General features: G+C 33.0%; 2 protein-coding genes across 2 annotated transcripts; both read left to right on the top strand.

The window, feature by feature from the left end:
• The first annotated feature begins 3,957 nt into the window (after nt 1-3,957).
• On the top strand, nt 3,958-9,261 carry LOC103491495 (ABC transporter G family member 15-like). The gene is made up of 9 exons (XM_008451473.3): nt 3,958-4,412; nt 6,336-6,415; nt 6,513-6,974; nt 7,061-7,183; nt 7,300-7,431; nt 7,582-7,866; nt 7,952-8,224; nt 8,336-8,443; nt 8,633-9,261. The coding sequence occupies exons 1-9, from the start codon at nt 4,166-4,168 to the stop codon at nt 8,987-8,989; spliced, it is 2,067 nt and encodes a 688-aa protein (XP_008449695.2). The 5' UTR covers nt 3,958-4,165; the 3' UTR covers nt 8,990-9,261.
• Nucleotides 9,262-9,281: 20 nt separating this feature from the next.
• On the top strand, nt 9,282-16,721 carry LOC103491494 (ABC transporter G family member 15-like). The gene is made up of 10 exons (XM_008451472.3): nt 9,282-9,410; nt 10,592-11,638; nt 13,283-13,362; nt 13,553-14,014; nt 14,180-14,296; nt 14,502-14,633; nt 14,748-15,035; nt 15,378-15,650; nt 15,836-15,943; nt 16,085-16,721. The coding sequence occupies exons 2-10, from the start codon at nt 11,365-11,367 to the stop codon at nt 16,451-16,453; spliced, it is 2,103 nt and encodes a 700-aa protein (XP_008449694.2). The 5' UTR covers nt 9,282-9,410; nt 10,592-11,364; the 3' UTR covers nt 16,454-16,721.
• Nucleotides 16,722-17,133: the final 412 nt, after the last annotated feature.

The raw sequence follows: 17,133 nt of genomic DNA on the forward strand, positions 1-17,133 counted from the left end.
TTTTTGCACGATTTGTTTACATTTAGCTACTCCAATTTAAATAAATTTTTTTCTACACGATCTTTTATTTTTTTACACGATTGTTTATTTTTTTTATACGATATTTTACATTTGGCTACTGCAATCTAAATTATTTTTTTTCAAGATTCTTTATACACTATTTAGAAAGACATGGAAAAGTGAAAAAAAAAAAGAAAAAAAGAAGAAAAGCGATGAAAAGATTAAACGACATAAATAAAGAATTGAAAAATAAGAAAGATGATGGAAAGAAATTGCAAAAAAAAGAAAAAGTAAGACGAAATCGCAAGAGGAAGACGATCATAGAAATAGGAGGAGGAGAAAAACGAATTGCAAAAGAAAGATAGAAGGGGAAACCTGAAATATTTTAAAAATGACTAACTTTATAGAGTTTGTTATACGAACCGTAAATAGTTTGATGTTTTGTTAAATTTATGTAAGTTTCCCTATAATTTACCATAAAATATGGATCATGCCTTATGTAAATAAAAAGTATATGTAAAATATATTTTAAATTATACACTAGAAAGATTGGATACAGGGAAACAATGATAGAAACGTTTGCTTGAAATATATGAAATGGAAAAGAGATTAGTAGCATTCAAACATTTATGTTTTCCCAAAAAGTTAAGAAAGCAAAAGAGATGGGAAATGAGAATATGATACATAAGAAAACAACACACCATAGGAAAATTGTATTGATAGAATTTAATTTTTGGGTCTCTTTCTTGAAAATAAATAAATAAATTAGGTAATACTTTTATTTATATAATTTTAAAATTAGAAAAATGAATACAAATTTTTTTATTAAAAAAAAAACTCTATATTTAAAAATTTTGATTAAATTTCTTATATTTTGTGAGTATATGATTGGTAGCAAAACTATTATTAATTAAATAAGATTCTAATCCCTAACTAATTTCATATTGTAAAATAAAATAGGTGGGACAAATAATAATTCAACTAAGAGTATTGGGAAATGTTTAGATGGCTCAACTAGTAACCACTCACATTAATCATAATTGTATGATGTAAAGAATTAGGGAAAAGAAAAACCTTTTTTGATGTTGAAGGATAATTATTGCAAAATAATAATAATAATAATAATAATAATAATAATAATTGAATGATTTTTCCTCCAATAAATAATTTATTGTTTTAGTTTATTAAGACAAAAAAAAAAAAAAACTCTTTTTTCCCCTAAATTAAAGATTAAGGTTATGTTTGTTTCTTAACATTTTCGATAGGGTTGCACTCGATCGTGATGTTTGACTTCATTGTGGATCTCGTGTGGGTTTGATCTCGTTTTTCTTTATTGTAGGCTTGAGATACTTTAAGCTAAAATTTTCACATTATTTTGATGTCGAAGTTATTGCTCACGAATACTTAAGTTAGTATAGTATACAACTAATTTAGCTAAAAAAAACATGAGAAGTAAAGTCGTATCGTCTTTCTTTTGGAAATTACTTTTTTTTTTTATTTAGGGTGTGGTTGAATAAAACTATCTATCAATTGATCCTCAAACACCTCCTATGTAATGTTAGGAATGTTACTTTTGACACTTAAGGTTACAGAGCGACAATCTGAATCTAGCTCAATTATTCTCCAGTTGATATATATTCACTAGATCGATTAGACAATCCATATCCAAAAACGTTGACATTTTCATTTTGAGACTTGTCTTTTCCTACATGTCTCCTCTTAATATCGTATAGGTTTGATGAATTATTCGATGATCTAATGAATTGTTTTAGTCATGGGATCATGATATAAGGTTTTGCTATTTTTATCTTTCAAAACAGTAGCTTGTAGGGCCTCTAGTGAATTTAAGAATTCCTTGGATTGAACAATAAGCTATTTCAAGTCTTTCAAACTCTTATTTTGTGGTCAAATATGTTTGTAGACTACATGAAAAATATGTAGATCCCAACAATTACTATTGCAATAATGATGATGATAAAAACAACACAATTATTTTGGGTACTAAAGTTTCACTTGGTAGAATGGTTTTTAAACATAACCAACAATATGAAAATGACTTGCAATTTTCAATCCATATGCATACCCAAAAAAACAAAAAGGAAATGCAATAATATAAAGATTAATCTAATCCATATCTTATATATATACATATTATAAATAGCATAAATTTGAGAGTGGTTTGTATACTAAATCCGTCGATGTTTAGAAGAATTTGATGTTTGATTTTCTTTTTAGATAATATATGAGGTAGAAAAATCGAACATTTAACTTTAAGATTTGTAATATGAATGTTATAATAATTAAGCTATATCCATTTTAACTTGATCGCGATTAATTAGGGGTAAGGTTTTACAATTTTTTTTAGTAGGAATGTTAGTTAAACTACAAATTAAATCTGCGAGCTCTAAGTAATTTGTGTCTGATAGATTATTAATAATATCTAATAGATCTCTAACCTTTCTGGTGTATCTTGTAACTTTCCAAAGACCTCTTAAATTTAAAAATTTACTTCGACTTGTGGAATTTTTTAAAAATAATAATAAAAGAAATACTATCTACACACAAACAACTAGTAAAGAACAAAATCACATTACACTTTTTCACCCTAAAGTGTAAATATTTTGTCTACTTTGTCATTTTTTACGATTTTTCTTGATTTTTATGTATAAAAAAAAAACATGTTATCCCACCTTTTCCATAGTTTATGAACTAAACTTAAAATATTTAAACTTTTTTTTTTTTTTGTTAGATTGCATAGAAAGCTAAATTTTAGTTCATAGTTTATAATTAATTAAAATTTAGTGTTTATAATTTCGTAAGACCTTCAAAGGATATGTTACCAAAGATATGATCAAGTCAACATAGACTACTTAATTATGAGGTTTTACGAAACCATGTTAGAACTAATTAATCTATATAGTTAAATCACAAATTTCATTCCTATGATTTAGAAAAAAAAAATTAAATTTTAGTTTATATGGTTTTGATAAAACCTTACGGTCCATATGGTTTTATAAGATTCTAAAAGATGATATCTACGTAGAGACTAATCATGAATAAACAGTAAATTCTAACTTTCTTTAAACTATATAACTAATTTTTTTTAATCAAATCATAAACAATAAATTCTTACTTTCAAATTTAACCTAACTTTTAAATTCATAAAGATTAAACTCTATATTTCTCGATAGCCAACGTAAGCTAAACTAAGTGGTTATAATTAGCATAACTTATATTTCTAAAGGTGGAAGTAGAGTTGTGCAATAGTCAGTCAGAATCTGTTTTCTGACCGAACAATCACTAAACCTACTATAGTTTGTTTAGTAAATATTTTAATTGGCCTCGATTGTGGAGGAGTAGAAGTTTCAACCGGTCGGTTGGTTTTTGTCAATCTGTCAGGCAATTTTATTCTTTAAAATACCCGTAAACAATTACCAATTTAGATTTTTTCTAAACCGATACCGACCGATCCCTCTTATTCTCTAATATTCGTCAACTTGTCTTTTCAATCTATTAAACTCACGTCTAAGTGAAAGGCTCCATCTTTCATTCCATAATTGTTGTACTGAAAAAACAAATATGTAACGTAAACCAATTTTGTCCTTTGGGGGGCAAGAAGTGTGTGCAAGTGTGTTATTATTTCTTTTCTTTGTTTTGGTTTTAGTGTGACATTTGAAAGTCATCTCACCTCCCACACACATAACACACAACACACACTATTTTTGACCAAAACAATTCATTCAAAATGTAAACATAAGAAATTTAAAAGAAGAAAAAGAAAAGAAAAGAAAAACCTTCATTAAATATCCCAACTCACCACCCATTCTCACATGACAATCAAACTCAACCCCCCTCTCTTTCTTCATTAATTTGGTATGCACCTCCATTTGTGGCAGCATTTATAGTTTCTTAAGTTGGTTGTGCCACCTTCATTTTGAATATCCAATCATAAAAATCAATAAATCAAAATCAAAAACAACTCCCCAATCTATATTACATATCAACAATAATATTTCTTAATAACCCATTTGATAATAATCTTCTCCATCTCCACAATATTTTCCCTTTTCTATATGTTCCCTCTCTTTTCTCTCTCTCCCCAAAACCTCAACCCTCCATTCCTATTCTCCTACTTCTTCTACCACTTTTGCCATTACTGTCCTCCATGGAAATTGAGCCCGCCGGAGGAAGCCATACTCATGCCGGCGGTGGTACTGACGGGTTGCGACGCGGCGAAGAGCGAGGCACTTACCTCGTGTGGGAGGATCTCACAGTGGTGCTTCCTAACTTTACCGACGGCCCCACTAAAAGGCTCCTTAACGGCCTCCGTGGCTACGCCGAACCCGGCCGGATTATGGCCATCATGGGCCCTTCCGGCTCCGGAAAATCCACCCTTCTTGATACTCTCGCAGGTCTCTCTCTTTCTTTCTCACCTCATTTTTTTTTTGCCTTGTAAAATATTCCAACCACCAACCTTCCTTTTTTTCTCAGATATATTCTGATCATTTGATCATTTTTACAATATGCAAGGGTATGAAATCCAACTTAGAATGTTTATGAAAACACAAACAACATCACATTCTCATTACATGCTTAAGCATGAGAAGAAAAAAGAAGAAGAAGAAGAAGAAGAAGAAGAAAAACATATAATTAAGTATTTTTCTTATTATATAAAGAAATGTTTCTGTTTTTCAAAGTTTGTTTGGATATGATAATAAGATATTCTAAGCGGGGATTGGATTGTACTTTCCCTGTTTTTGAGATTGGCAATTCTTTCTTTTTCATCCTCTACTTCTTTGTTGGAAATATTTATTGTTCTTCTCAGTTTCATTAAATATTTTTCTTTTTATTTTATTTTCCTTTTTGCAAAATTAAATTTGTTGTATTTCTTTTTTAATGTATTGTATTGAAGTATTAATATTAACAATATGGGTTGAGGAGGTCCCCGCCGACTATTATTAAATGATTTCAACAATAACCATTAAATGTATTTTTTTTCTTCAAAATTTAATGATTTTTATTATTATTATTATTATTATTATTATTTTTAGTTTTACGAGATTTTTACAAAATAATAATAATAATATATATACCATTTTGATCTTTTGACATTTACTTCTATTTATTTGGTCTCGTAATTATTTCCTATAATAGAGTTGTTGGATTTATAATTATATATCCTTTTGTAGATTTATGTTGATGGATCTTTTTTGTAGATTAAAAAAATTAAGAACTTGAGAAAAAAAAAATGTAAGAGATGTCGATTAATTTTTAATATAGGTTTTGGACATATTATTTAATCGGTTTTGATGGATATTTTTATTATTATTGATTAGAATATTAGTTAATCAGGAATGTTGTTAGAGTAAATGAATCTTTGTTTAAATTTGTATATTTGTTATTTAAGAAGATTTAATTTAATGTTTATTGTGTAATTGTAAAAAGAAAATATTTATAAATTAACCGTTCTCTTTGTTTTTTTAGTTTAATGTTTATGTCATGTCGGTTATTGTTTTGTTGAGCTCATTTTGGCAATTAAGATTTCATGTTAGCTAATGTATTTATCTTGAAATTTTATATAGTGAAAATCCTTTCTTAAACATGATCTAATTATACTATAGTATTATCAACCCGACGATTCCATTCTCCAATTACCATCTTTTAGAAATTACAAGATAGATCCCTCCTTCGTAATGAAAGAAACCGGCTTGAAGATAGAATCTAATCGAAAAAACACTTTGTCTTCCAAAGAAGACAACTCAAAGATAATTTGAATCTATAGTACTCATTTCCATAGGATTTAGGTTCAAATCCTTAAACCTTCATTGTACTTAAAAATACGAAACTTTTACTTACCAATATGAATATATCTTAACCGATGAGATATATACTTTCAATAAGATTAGAAGGTCAAATTTCTTACCTTTAGAGATTCCAATCCAAATGACCTAATACTAGCCGTAATCCAATTTTAAAAGATCAATACAAACTAATTTTAAGTATAAGCTACTCTATCGCCTAGAATGCACTATTTTCAATCACTGATCGGATGATTGTTGATTAAAGAAATGGTAACTATGAATATGGTGTTGAGGTTGTAATTATTTTGTAATAGGGGAGATGTCCCTTTTGCAAGAGTCTCTCTTTAACGTTAGCAAAATGAAAGTTTTGAGCTTTATTTAGCCATGCAACCAATAATAGAACATTGGGAAATTTAGAAGAAGGTGTTCTTCCAACATGAATGAATATCTTTCTTACTAATGGCCATTGAAGATTTCGTAAACAAAGAATTAACTATGATCAATGATGGGAATTTTGAATGCATGTCGAAACAGGGAGACTCTCCAAGAATGTGGTAATGACTGGAACTATCTTATTCAATGGGAAGAAGAGGAAGCTCGGGTATGGCGATGTTGTAAGTACTCTTTCTCTCTTTCAAATTTTCTGATCTTGAAGATCAAACTATTACATATTTGTATGTATGAGCTGAAATTTTGCTTCCAAATTTGCAGGCCTACGTAACCCAAGAAGATATTCTATTGGGAACTCTAACGGTAAGAGAAACCATAAGCTACTCAGCTCAACTGCGGCTTCCGAATTCTATGACCAAGGATGAACTTGACAGCATTGTTGATGCAACGATTTTGGAAATGGGTCTTCAAGATTGCGCCGATCGGTTGATTGGGAACTGGCATCTTCGAGGAATTAGTGGTGGGGAAAAGAAGAGATTGAGTGTTGCAGTTGAAATCCTTACACGCCCTCGTTTGCTTTTTCTTGATGAACCCACCAGTGGTCTTGATAGTGCTTCGGCTTTCTTTGTGATTCAAACTCTTAGGAATGTTGCTCGTGATGGGCGGACCGTTGTTTCTTCAATTCACCAACCGAGTAGTGAGGTTTTTGCTCTCTTTGATGATCTTTTTTTGCTCTCTGGTGGTGAGGCTGTTTATTTTGGGGAAGCCAAAATGGCTGTACAGGTATGCAAACTTGCAGGGTTTTTGCCTTCCAACTATTTGATCTTTTGCTCACTTGTAATTTTGGGTTGGTTTATCTGTTTCTGTAGTTTTTTGCTGAAGCTAATTTTCCGTGTCCAAGTAGAAGGAATCCATCTGATCACTTTCTTCGTTGTATAAATTCGGATTTCGATATCGTTACGGCGACACTCAAAGGGTCTCTAAGAATTCGAGTAAGAAGAAGTTTTGAATTGTAAATGAGTCCAATGGGGTACTGGTGGATCGAATTTCCATTTTCTGTTGTATGGTTCTTTCATATGTGCCTCTATTTACGACATTGAATTTGCAGGACATCCCAGAATCATCAGACCCTTTCATAAATTTGGCAACAGCTCAAATCAAGTCGATGCTTGTTGAAAAATATAGGAGCTCAAAGTATGCAAGTAGGGTGAAGGCAAGAATTCGAGAAATATCCACCATTGTAAGCATGATTCCGTTGCCTTAAGTTCTCAAGCTATTTACGGCACATAATAATATCACCTTATTAGAAGTTGTAGGCGTTTGAAGTTGCATGAATTGTATGAACAAGCAATTTTGGAACAAATTGTATGAACAGTTTCATGTTTTCCAGGAGGGACTTGAAGTTGAGAATGAAAAAGGAGACAAAGCTAGTTGGTTCAAGCAGCTCTCGACATTGACCCGTCGATCATTCGTGAATATGTGTAGGGACGTGGGGTATTATTGGCTAAGGATAATTATCTATGTGATAGTCTCCTTATGTGTTGGTACCATCTACTTTAATGTTGGAACAAGTTACACTGCAATCTTTGCCCGAGGAGCCTGTGGTGCATTTATAACTGGCTTCATGACATTTATGACTATTGGTGGCTTTCCATCTTTCATTGAGGAAATGAAGGTAAAACATCTGACACTGGAAAAGAAAGCTTTTCTTTCAAGAGTTCCCTCAAGCTTGGCCTTGACGATTTTTTGTTTTTCTGCAGATGTTTTACAGAGAAAGGCTCAATGGTTACTATGGAGTTACAGTGTTTATATTATCAAACTTTATCTCTTCTTTCCCGTTCTTGGTTTCGATCTCAGTTGTTTCTGGCACCATCACCTTCTACATGGTGAAATATCGGCCGGAGTTCTCCCGCTACCTATTCTTCTGCCTCAATATCTTTGGCTGCATTTCTGTAATAGAAGGGTTGATGATGGTTGTGGCTTCATTGGTTCCAAACTTCCTAATGGGAATTATAACAGGCGCTGGAATCATTGTAAGAACTCAATAAACCTTGTTGATCAGAGGCCAAAACCTGTGTATCTTTTTCATATTTTATGTTTTGCATTTCCAATGTATAACTTGCATGTTTCCCCTTTTCCTCCAGGGCATAATGATGATGACCTCTGGCTTCTTCAGATTGTTGCCTGACCTTCCAAAGCCATTTTGGCGGTATCCAATCTCATATCTCAGTTATGGCTCTTGGGCACTACAGGTATCATCTTGCAATGCTTTTCAAATCCATATCCATTGGAGGATACTTTTGACCTCATTGATATAGAAAAGAATGTACAACTGAAATACTTGGAAATTTTATATGTCCAGCCACTCGTAGCTTCCGTGTCATGATGAAAATCGGATGGTTCAATTATTATTTAATGGACTATTAATATTCATTATGCAGGGTGCATACAAAAATGACTTGATCGGGCTCGAGTTCGACCCAATGATACCTGGAATGCCAAGGTTGAGTGGCGAGTATGTAATCACTAACATGTATGGGATTCCAATAAACCATTCCAAGTGGTGGGACTTAGCGGCTGTCATGCTCCTCATTCTTCTGTATCGAGTTCTCTTCTTTCTTGTCTTGAAACTCAAAGAAAGAGCTTCACCAATGCTGCAGACAATCTTTGCAAAGAAAACTCTGCAACATCTCCAGAGAAGGCCTTCCTTCCGAACAATACCTTCTATTTCCTCTAAGAGGCACCAACCTCTTCACTCACTTTCTTCACAAGAGGGCCTCAACTCTCCTCTCAACTAGAAGAGCCAAGAACAATAACTTGGACAACTTGTACCTATAACAATGTAACTTATAAGAGGTATGTAGGTAGCTGCAGATCCATGTGTCAAGGAAAGGGGAAAAAAAGGATATAGATGGTAAATATTTCAATTGAATTTCTTCAAATGTTGAGAAGTTTTGTTTAGACATTTTTCTTCGTTGAGGTTGATTACATACAATACAATTTACATTGCCCACACTTTGTAATAATTTTTTTTTATTGGTTGAACTTATATAATCCATTTTTTTCTTCAGCTTTGAATGCCTAAGCTTGCCTCTGACAATCTGTATAACAATTTAACTGGTGTGTAGAATTGAAATTTGCATCGGGCTCATCTAAAGAAAGGAGATTTGGAGAACTATCAGAATTTCACGTACTATAAATAAGCTTTATGATTGTTAGGTACACACCTTTCTGTTTCTGTTGTCTTACGTTCGTATTTTTATCTACGAAACTGCACCTTCCTTTGTGGGCTAACTTTTTAAGAAAAAATAAAGCCCTCCATAAACCAGTACTTTTGACATCAGCCTGCCAAATTCTTTAGGACCCAATTCAACCAAAGCAAGCACGCACTTAAAGCGAGAAAAAAAACCAAACTGAGCACAGTTCAATTGAGATATAGGTGTGTCAATAACCACGGGATTTTTCTCCTTGATACATTGACTCCAGTGTTTTCCTAATCTGAGAAGCCCTGCTGTGTGTTGCGTTCTTGTGTTTTTCTTCATCGTTTTGCCGACTTATTGCAAGTTTTTCACAAAATAGCAACACCATGAAGATGGAAGGAATAGATCGAGGCCTCCAACTGTGAACTAGCTAAACCTTCTGTTTCCTAATGCCCTAAAAGTAAATGGAACTTTTTCTTACAGAGAAGGAATGGGTTCGAATCTTCCTGTTTAACAATTGTTTGTCATTATGTTTATGAAATTAGATAAATGGAACATTAGAAATGGTAGATATGCAGTTGGCAGTACATAAATGAGTTGTGATTTGAACTCTAAATTCACGTCTCCAAATAGACTTATAGTTGAAGAACTTTTGTCCAATTGCATAATTGTCTCGTAAATGTTAGAAACTCTTTCACTATTCAAGCTTTCCTAAATCTGCATTTCTGGTTAGGTTTGGTGGGATATTTACTCAACTCTCTTCCTTTTTCAACTTGTACTCCTAACTCTCAGAAAATATCTAGTATCATCTGTATGAAAAACTTTTCATATTACCTCAGTTTATTGTTTGCCAACATGCTTTTAGAAATAGTGTGGGTCTACTACCATTAAAAAAAAGTGTGTAAGAAAACAAAATTCAAGAAAAGGAGTATACTGTAATATTAGAAATTTTCCTCCCATAGCTTATCTGTCCAATGAAATTTTAACTCTTTAAATACATGTCCCTTGCTATTAACTCTCACCCACTTTACCACTTTGTCAGTTAGAGAGAGTAGATAACATCTCGAATATACTAGATTAGGTTCCACGATTTGCATGAACAAAAGAAAGGAAAAATAAATATAGAACACACACACAGGCCTTCCTTGTGACATTTGACATCTCATTTTGATGTTTTCTCCATCTGTCTTCCTTCTACAGGTTGTATCAAAATTGATAGCAGAGGAAGCAAAAAGAAAGATGGATATGTAACATTTAAAACTTGAAATATTACTTGGTCATATCGAACTCTTTATTACCATAACTATATATGCAGTTAGGTAGACAATTAGTGCATATACACTGAATAAAGCATATTTGATTATGTGTTCTTAAATATACTGTAATGATATTTTAGAACAATTAACAGTCCTGATTGAATGAAGTTGTACTTAAGTATTCCAAGAGAATTCAATGTTGAAGCACATGCGCATTTATGTCTCTTACAGTTTGGACTTTCCTTTCCTGATATGTTCTCCATACTTGTATAACAAATCTACGGTTTTACAATAATAGACTGAGCGACAATAAGTTTGAGGGTTTTTCTGATATTTCTGTTTCTAAATAAAAGATTTTGTATACTAATGTTGTGTTTAGCATTTGATGATATTTAAGAGTAATGTTCTTGAGTGAAGTGCTTGTAAATAATATTGAGTATTTCATCTAGTACTTCTTGTGATGTGACCAAACACAGTAAAATTTGCCAACGTTCCTTTTCAGTAAGGGAGGGGCTAATTAAGAGCCCTTCATAAATACTTTAAATTGTTTTCAACTGCTTCTAAGATCTTCAGTTGCAGTGAGCACACACATAGCTAAAGATCAAGAAGAACAACACAACACACTATAAATGCTGCTGGTTGTGATAAATATTAAGAGAGAAACAGAAAGGCTGTTGGCTGGAGATAAGGAGGGTGTGGCAAGTGTGACAGAGATTCATGGAGATTGAGGAGGAGAGGGCAAATGGGAGAAGCTCAGTGGAGGTTACAGAGAGATCAGAAGAAAGAACAAGTAAGTATGGGCAGGCTGCCATTGCTGATTCTATGTATTTGGTTTGGGAAAATCTGAGTGTTATGGTTCCAAATCTTTGGAATGGACAAAGTAAAAGGCTCCTGCTTGATGGTCTCAATGGCTATGCTGAACCTGGTAGAATCATGGCCATTATGGGTCCTTCTGGTTCTGGGAAATCAACTCTTCTTGACTCATTAGCAGGTTCTTTCTCATCCTCACTCTCTGTCTCTTTCTTTCTTTCTCTATGTTTTCTGTTTTTTCATGTTCTTCCCCTTCTGCTTACGCTGCTTGTGGAGCCACCCGGCTTGGCTGTTTTTCTCAGAAATCAATCTGACTACCTTTGAAATTTATATCATGATTTAGAAATAAGAACGGCCATTTATAAAGTTTTGATTTGTTCAACCAAAACAATCCCTCTGCAATCTAGAAAACATAAATCCCATTTAATAACTATTTTGTTTTCATTTGTGTGTTAGAAGAAAAAAGTTAAAATTAACTGGTTGCTAAAAACTTTTCTTTTCCTACTTTTGCTTTCTGTTTCATATGCATTTTAACCAATTCTTTTTTTTAAAAAAAAAACGACGCATTTTTAAGAAAAAATCTTAACCTTTTGACAAGAATCTAGAATGTTTTTAAACCATTGATTACAAAGCAAAGAAATTGTTAATCAACAAAGTCATTTGAACCCAGGGCCCCAAGGGTAGTTAAAGCTTCAACGCGTGGCATTACAAGAATATTTAATATTTGGCCACCCTTTTGTTTCTTTAGCCCAAAGCTACATTCACTTATGTGCCTACCTTTTCCATAATTTGAGTAATTTATTCAATGCACTGTGGCTCATTTCGGTAATGAAATAAATGTGCCTGATTATCTTCAGACATTAAATGCTTAGAAAAAACCAATGCACTCTAATCGAAAATTTTCTAGTACTATAGTAATACATATACATCAAGTATTTGACACGTTAGACTATATATTATTTTATTTCATAGGTCCTACACTATTTTCAAATGCTTCTTTTATGTCAAGTAATAAATTGAGGTAGTATGAAAAGATTTCATACTACTATAATACTAGAAATTTTTTCAATCTCGCATGGTTGAACCAAACTTGACACCTACCAATCGGTGTCGTGGGTGGTCCAACTCATACCTCTTGAGAAAATTTCTAGTACTATCATAATACATGTTCCTTTCCTTTCATTTCATTAAATGAAAGATTTATTTTATGGCCTCACATTATTCTTTTGTTTTTTTTATAGCAAACAATAATGTAGAGATTGTACAAGAAAATTTTTTCATATTCGCAACAATGATTCAGTCCGATCCTTTAAGGTGTAACGAAAGGAGATCTATGTGATACTTTACCCATAAGATATTATATGGAAATTTGATTATAATTTTCTGATAGGATACCACCTGATCAGGAAATACCCAAGAACACAAGAACACACAAAGAGCACTAAAAGATAGAACTATACATAAATATATTGAAAATATGTAATAATATCATAAGAACAAGTAACTAGTTAATCATTAGCATTTTGAGAGGGTTTGAGTCTCTCATAATTCTTCACGCTCTTCCTCCATTTATAACTAAAATCCTAACCAACGAACAGTCTAATTACTAATATGCCTCTTCTAATAATCGTACTAATACTCTACTAATACTTCTATTATACCTCTAATTAAGTCTCTTACATTTTCACAAACGGGTACTTATAATTGTTATTATTCAGGCCATGGCGATTTTATTTATGGTTTTCTGCTAGATATTAAGATTGGCAGTAAAAGCTTAAGCTTAGAGACATACTGCTGATCATTCTCTTTGAGTTTGCTTCTGCAGGTCGGCTGGCACAAAATGCAGTCTTGACGGGAAATATTCTTCTTAATGGGAAGAAGAGAAGGCTAGATTACGGCATCGTGGTCAGTTTTAGCATGTAGATCATCAACCAATATTAGCCTTTTGATTGCTATATTTACTTGAAACGGATTTCAAACAGAGAATGTTCATTGTCTCAACTCCTGATTTTTCTTATCTCAATGATTACTATGTTAAGACATCACACTCCACTCTTATAGTTAATTTCTCTTCTAATTTCCTCCAAAATTTCAGGCCTATGTGACCCAAGAGGATACAATGTTGGGGACTCTAACAGTGAGAGAAACTATAGCGTATTCAGCCAACTTGAGGCTTCCAAGTTCTATGACCAAAGAAGAAGTAAATGATATTGTGGAAGGAGCATTATTGGAAATGGGTCTACAAGAGTGTGCTGATGGGATTGTTGGAAACTGGCATTTAAGAGGCATTAGTGGGGGAGAGAAGAAAAGATTGGGCATTGCAATGGAAATCCTGACCAGACCAAGCCTCTTGTTCCTTGATGAACCAACTAGTGGCCTTGACAGTGCTGCTGCTTTCTTTGTTATTCAAGCACTTCGGAGTATTGCTCATGATGGAAGAACTGTTATCTCTTCGATTCACCAGCCGAGTAGCGAGGTTTTTGCTCTGTTTGATGATCTTTTTCTACTTTCAGGAGGCCAAGCTGTTTACTTTGGAGAATCAAAAATGGCAGCTGAGGTAAAGATAAAATTAACTTGATGGAGATGTGTGTTTCCACAAGTATGCTTCTATATCTGAGTTTTTTTTTTCTTTTCCAAATTTCAAGATCCCTTTCATCTTACTTTAGAGCAGAATTCAAGTGGGAAATCGATCTCATGTGAAGATTTATTTCTGATTTTGCAGTTCTTTGCAGAAGCAGGATTTCCATGTCCAAGGCAAAGAAATCCTTCCGATCACTTCCTTCGCTGCATTAATTCAGACTTTGATGAAGTCAATATGACTTTAATGAGTTCTCAAAGAGTAAGTGCAGCCAAACTACTAACTACTTATAAACAGTTTTACTTTCATAGGTTGATGAACCTGTATACTTCCTACAGCAGCATAAAAATTAGATCCTCAAATCTAACTCTCGTAAAATCCCACTGCCCACTAATAATACTCGATGCTTTCTGTTGTCATATTGTTAAGCTTTCGTGTTTACCATTTTCTGTTTCTATTACTTAAGGAAAACCAAAAACCTATAGACCCTTTATCGAAGTTTTCAACAGCAGAGATGAAAGCAAGACTAGTAGGGAAATACAAATGCTCAGAGCATGAGGCCAAAGTGAAAATTAGGATGAGAGAGATATCAGAAATGGTAAGCCTGCACTATATTAACTTTTCATGAACGTAATGCTAGGTAAACAGTTTAGATCCAGGAAGGACTGATATTATTTCAACATTGAACTTACTAGTAACAGTTTTTGTGCAGAAAGGATTTTCTATACCAACTAAGAAATGTGGAAACCAAACTACATGGTGGAAGCAACTCTCAACTTTGACTAGAAGATCAACGGTGAACATGTCCAGAGATTTAGGCTATTACTGGATAAGAATTATTATCTACATACTCTTATCCATATGTGTGGGCACGATATTCACAAATGTCGGTACAAGCTATTCCGATGTCTTTGCAAGGGCATCTTGTGCAGCATTTATATCTGGATTTATGACTTTCATGGCGATTGGAGGCTTTCCATCGTTCATTGAAGAAATGAAGGTAGATTACTCCAACCAAAACTTAACAGCCTTTCGATTAGATTTTAACTTGCATGTAAAGTAGTTCCCAAATTTGCTCAAGTCTCTTGAGAGGTACATCTTATTGAACCCATTTAATAACCAACTGCCCCATCTTTAAGTCACATGAATAACATAGAGCATGTTAGCCTCTCAAAGCTTAATATAAAATAGTGAATAACTGATAGGCTCAATTGGCCCACCCGTGCATATTGAATTTGTGAGAACTTTTAAATTGGATACTGATGCAAACTGAAGGAATGTTTTATAGAAATGGTTCTAGATTTCATTGTTATGATATTTGAATATATCCCTTGTAAAACAGGTGTTTCACAAGGAAAGGCTAAACGGGCACTATGGGATTGCTGTATACACGTTATCACATTTTCTATCTTCATTCCCATTCTTAGCTTTCATGTCTGTTGCTTCCGCAACTATAGTATTCTACATGGTCAAATTCGAAAGCGAGTTCTCTCGTTACGTTTTCATCTCCCTTGACCTTCTGAGCTCCATCGCAGTTGTAGAAAGCATCATGATGATCATTGCTTCATTAGTTCCCAACTTTTTGATGGGTGTCATCATTGGAGCTGGTTACATTGTAAGATCAATAATTGTACTTTTACCCTTCCCCTTTTCCATAAACACTTGAAACAAAATTTCTTAAACCTCCATGCTAACAACTCAAACTTACCTTTCTATTCTTTCTTAAAGACATAACTTGATAGGGGACTTAGGACATCAAATATCTTTTAACAGAGATTTAATACAAAGTGAGTTTTGCAGGGAATCATGATGATGACTTCTGGTTACTTTAGGTTTGTACCAGATCTTCCTAAGGTGTTTTGGCGTTACCCAATGTCATATATTAACTTTGGCGCCTGGGGTCTACAGGTACTTTTAGTTTGGAAAAAAAGAAAAAGACCAACTTGATGATGTAGATTCTTTCCATAAATAGGATTGAAAAAAGTTATTTGTTGGGAGAAAATAATGTCTAAACATAAGATTCAGGGTTTGTGTTTGATTCGAATGCAGGGCGCATACAAGAACGATTTGATAGGGTTGGAAATCGATTCGGGTCTACAAGGAGGTCTAAAAATAAAAGGAGAAGTGATCCTTGAAATGTTGCTAGGATATCAAGCTCATCACTCCAAGTGGTTGGATTTAGGAGCTGTGTTAATCATTCTAGTCACTAGCAGGTTCCTCTTTATTGTCATACTCAAATTGAAGGAGAAAATCTCACCTTTTCTTCAAACACTCTACACGAAGCAAACTTTACGACGTATCGGTAAGCCATCCTTGGCTATTAGAAAATCTAAAGTCCCACAGTTCCCTTCCAAGAGACATCATCAACCTCTTTATTCATTGTCTTCTCAAGAAGGTCTCAATTCCCCAATCAATTGAAGTGAGTGGGATGACAACTTTCTTTCATACTATAGTAGCATTGAAGGAGTTTAAATTACCCAATTGATAGGAAAGGGAAAAAATACAAATACAGAGAGATGGCGATAAAAACTGTTGTTTTGTTCATTGTTGTTATTACAACTCAAACGACAAATAGAGACTGTCATCTATTTTAAATTGCTGTATTTATGAAATTATTTATTATAATTTTCACTCTTGTCGTTCATAATTAAAAAATTTTATATAGCAACATTTCAAATTCTATCTATTAATCAAACTATCAATAGTATATCTTATATTTACTATATTTTGTAAATATTTTATTTCATTTTTGCTATATTTGAAAATGCTCCAATTTTCAATTTCAAATACCGCTATTGATAAGCAAATATTTTTTTTTCCTTCATTTTGGCATTGTTTATATGTTAAATTTTGACAGCAACAGAAGTGAATCAATATATACCAACATACTGAAAAGTACCTTTCAATAATATTACTCAATCGAATTTGGGTTTTGTTTTCAAAACATATTTCCTTTTTCAACTACCAAACAAATATTCATTATTTTTATTCTATTCTTTGTTTTTTAAAACATAAAACCAAATATGGATAAGAAACCAAACAGTGCCTTAGATATGCGAATGAACTTTTATCAACCTACAGACCGATAAAAGTTAATC

The sequence above is a fragment of the Cucumis melo genome, chromosome 5 (genome assembly GCF_025177605.1).
Source record: "Cucumis melo cultivar AY chromosome 5, USDA_Cmelo_AY_1.0, whole genome shotgun sequence".
Taxonomy (NCBI): domain Eukaryota; kingdom Viridiplantae; phylum Streptophyta; class Magnoliopsida; order Cucurbitales; family Cucurbitaceae; genus Cucumis; species Cucumis melo.

What these genes read in the sequence shown, in the direction of transcription:
- LOC103491495 (XM_008451473.3), top strand. Translation starts at nt 4,166, where the DNA reads ATGGAAATTGAGCCCGCCGGAGGAAGCCATACTCATGCCGGCGGTGGT. An exon ending in TTCGAGAAATATCCACCATT is followed by an intron (nt 7,432 to 7,581) that starts GTAAGCATGATT and finishes CATGTTTTCCAG; the next exon opens with GAGGGACTTGAAGTTGAGAA. An exon ending in TAACAGGCGCTGGAATCATT is followed by an intron (nt 8,225 to 8,335) that starts GTAAGAACTCAA and finishes CTTTTCCTCCAG; the next exon opens with GGCATAATGATGATGACCTC.
- LOC103491494 (XM_008451472.3), top strand. Translation starts at nt 11,365, where the DNA reads ATGGAGATTGAGGAGGAGAGGGCAAATGGGAGAAGCTCAGTGGAGGTT. An exon ending in GGCTAGATTACGGCATCGTG is followed by an intron (nt 13,363 to 13,552) that starts GTCAGTTTTAGC and finishes CCAAAATTTCAG; the next exon opens with GCCTATGTGACCCAAGAGGA. An exon ending in AATCAAAAATGGCAGCTGAG is followed by an intron (nt 14,015 to 14,179) that starts GTAAAGATAAAA and finishes CTGATTTTGCAG; the next exon opens with TTCTTTGCAGAAGCAGGATT.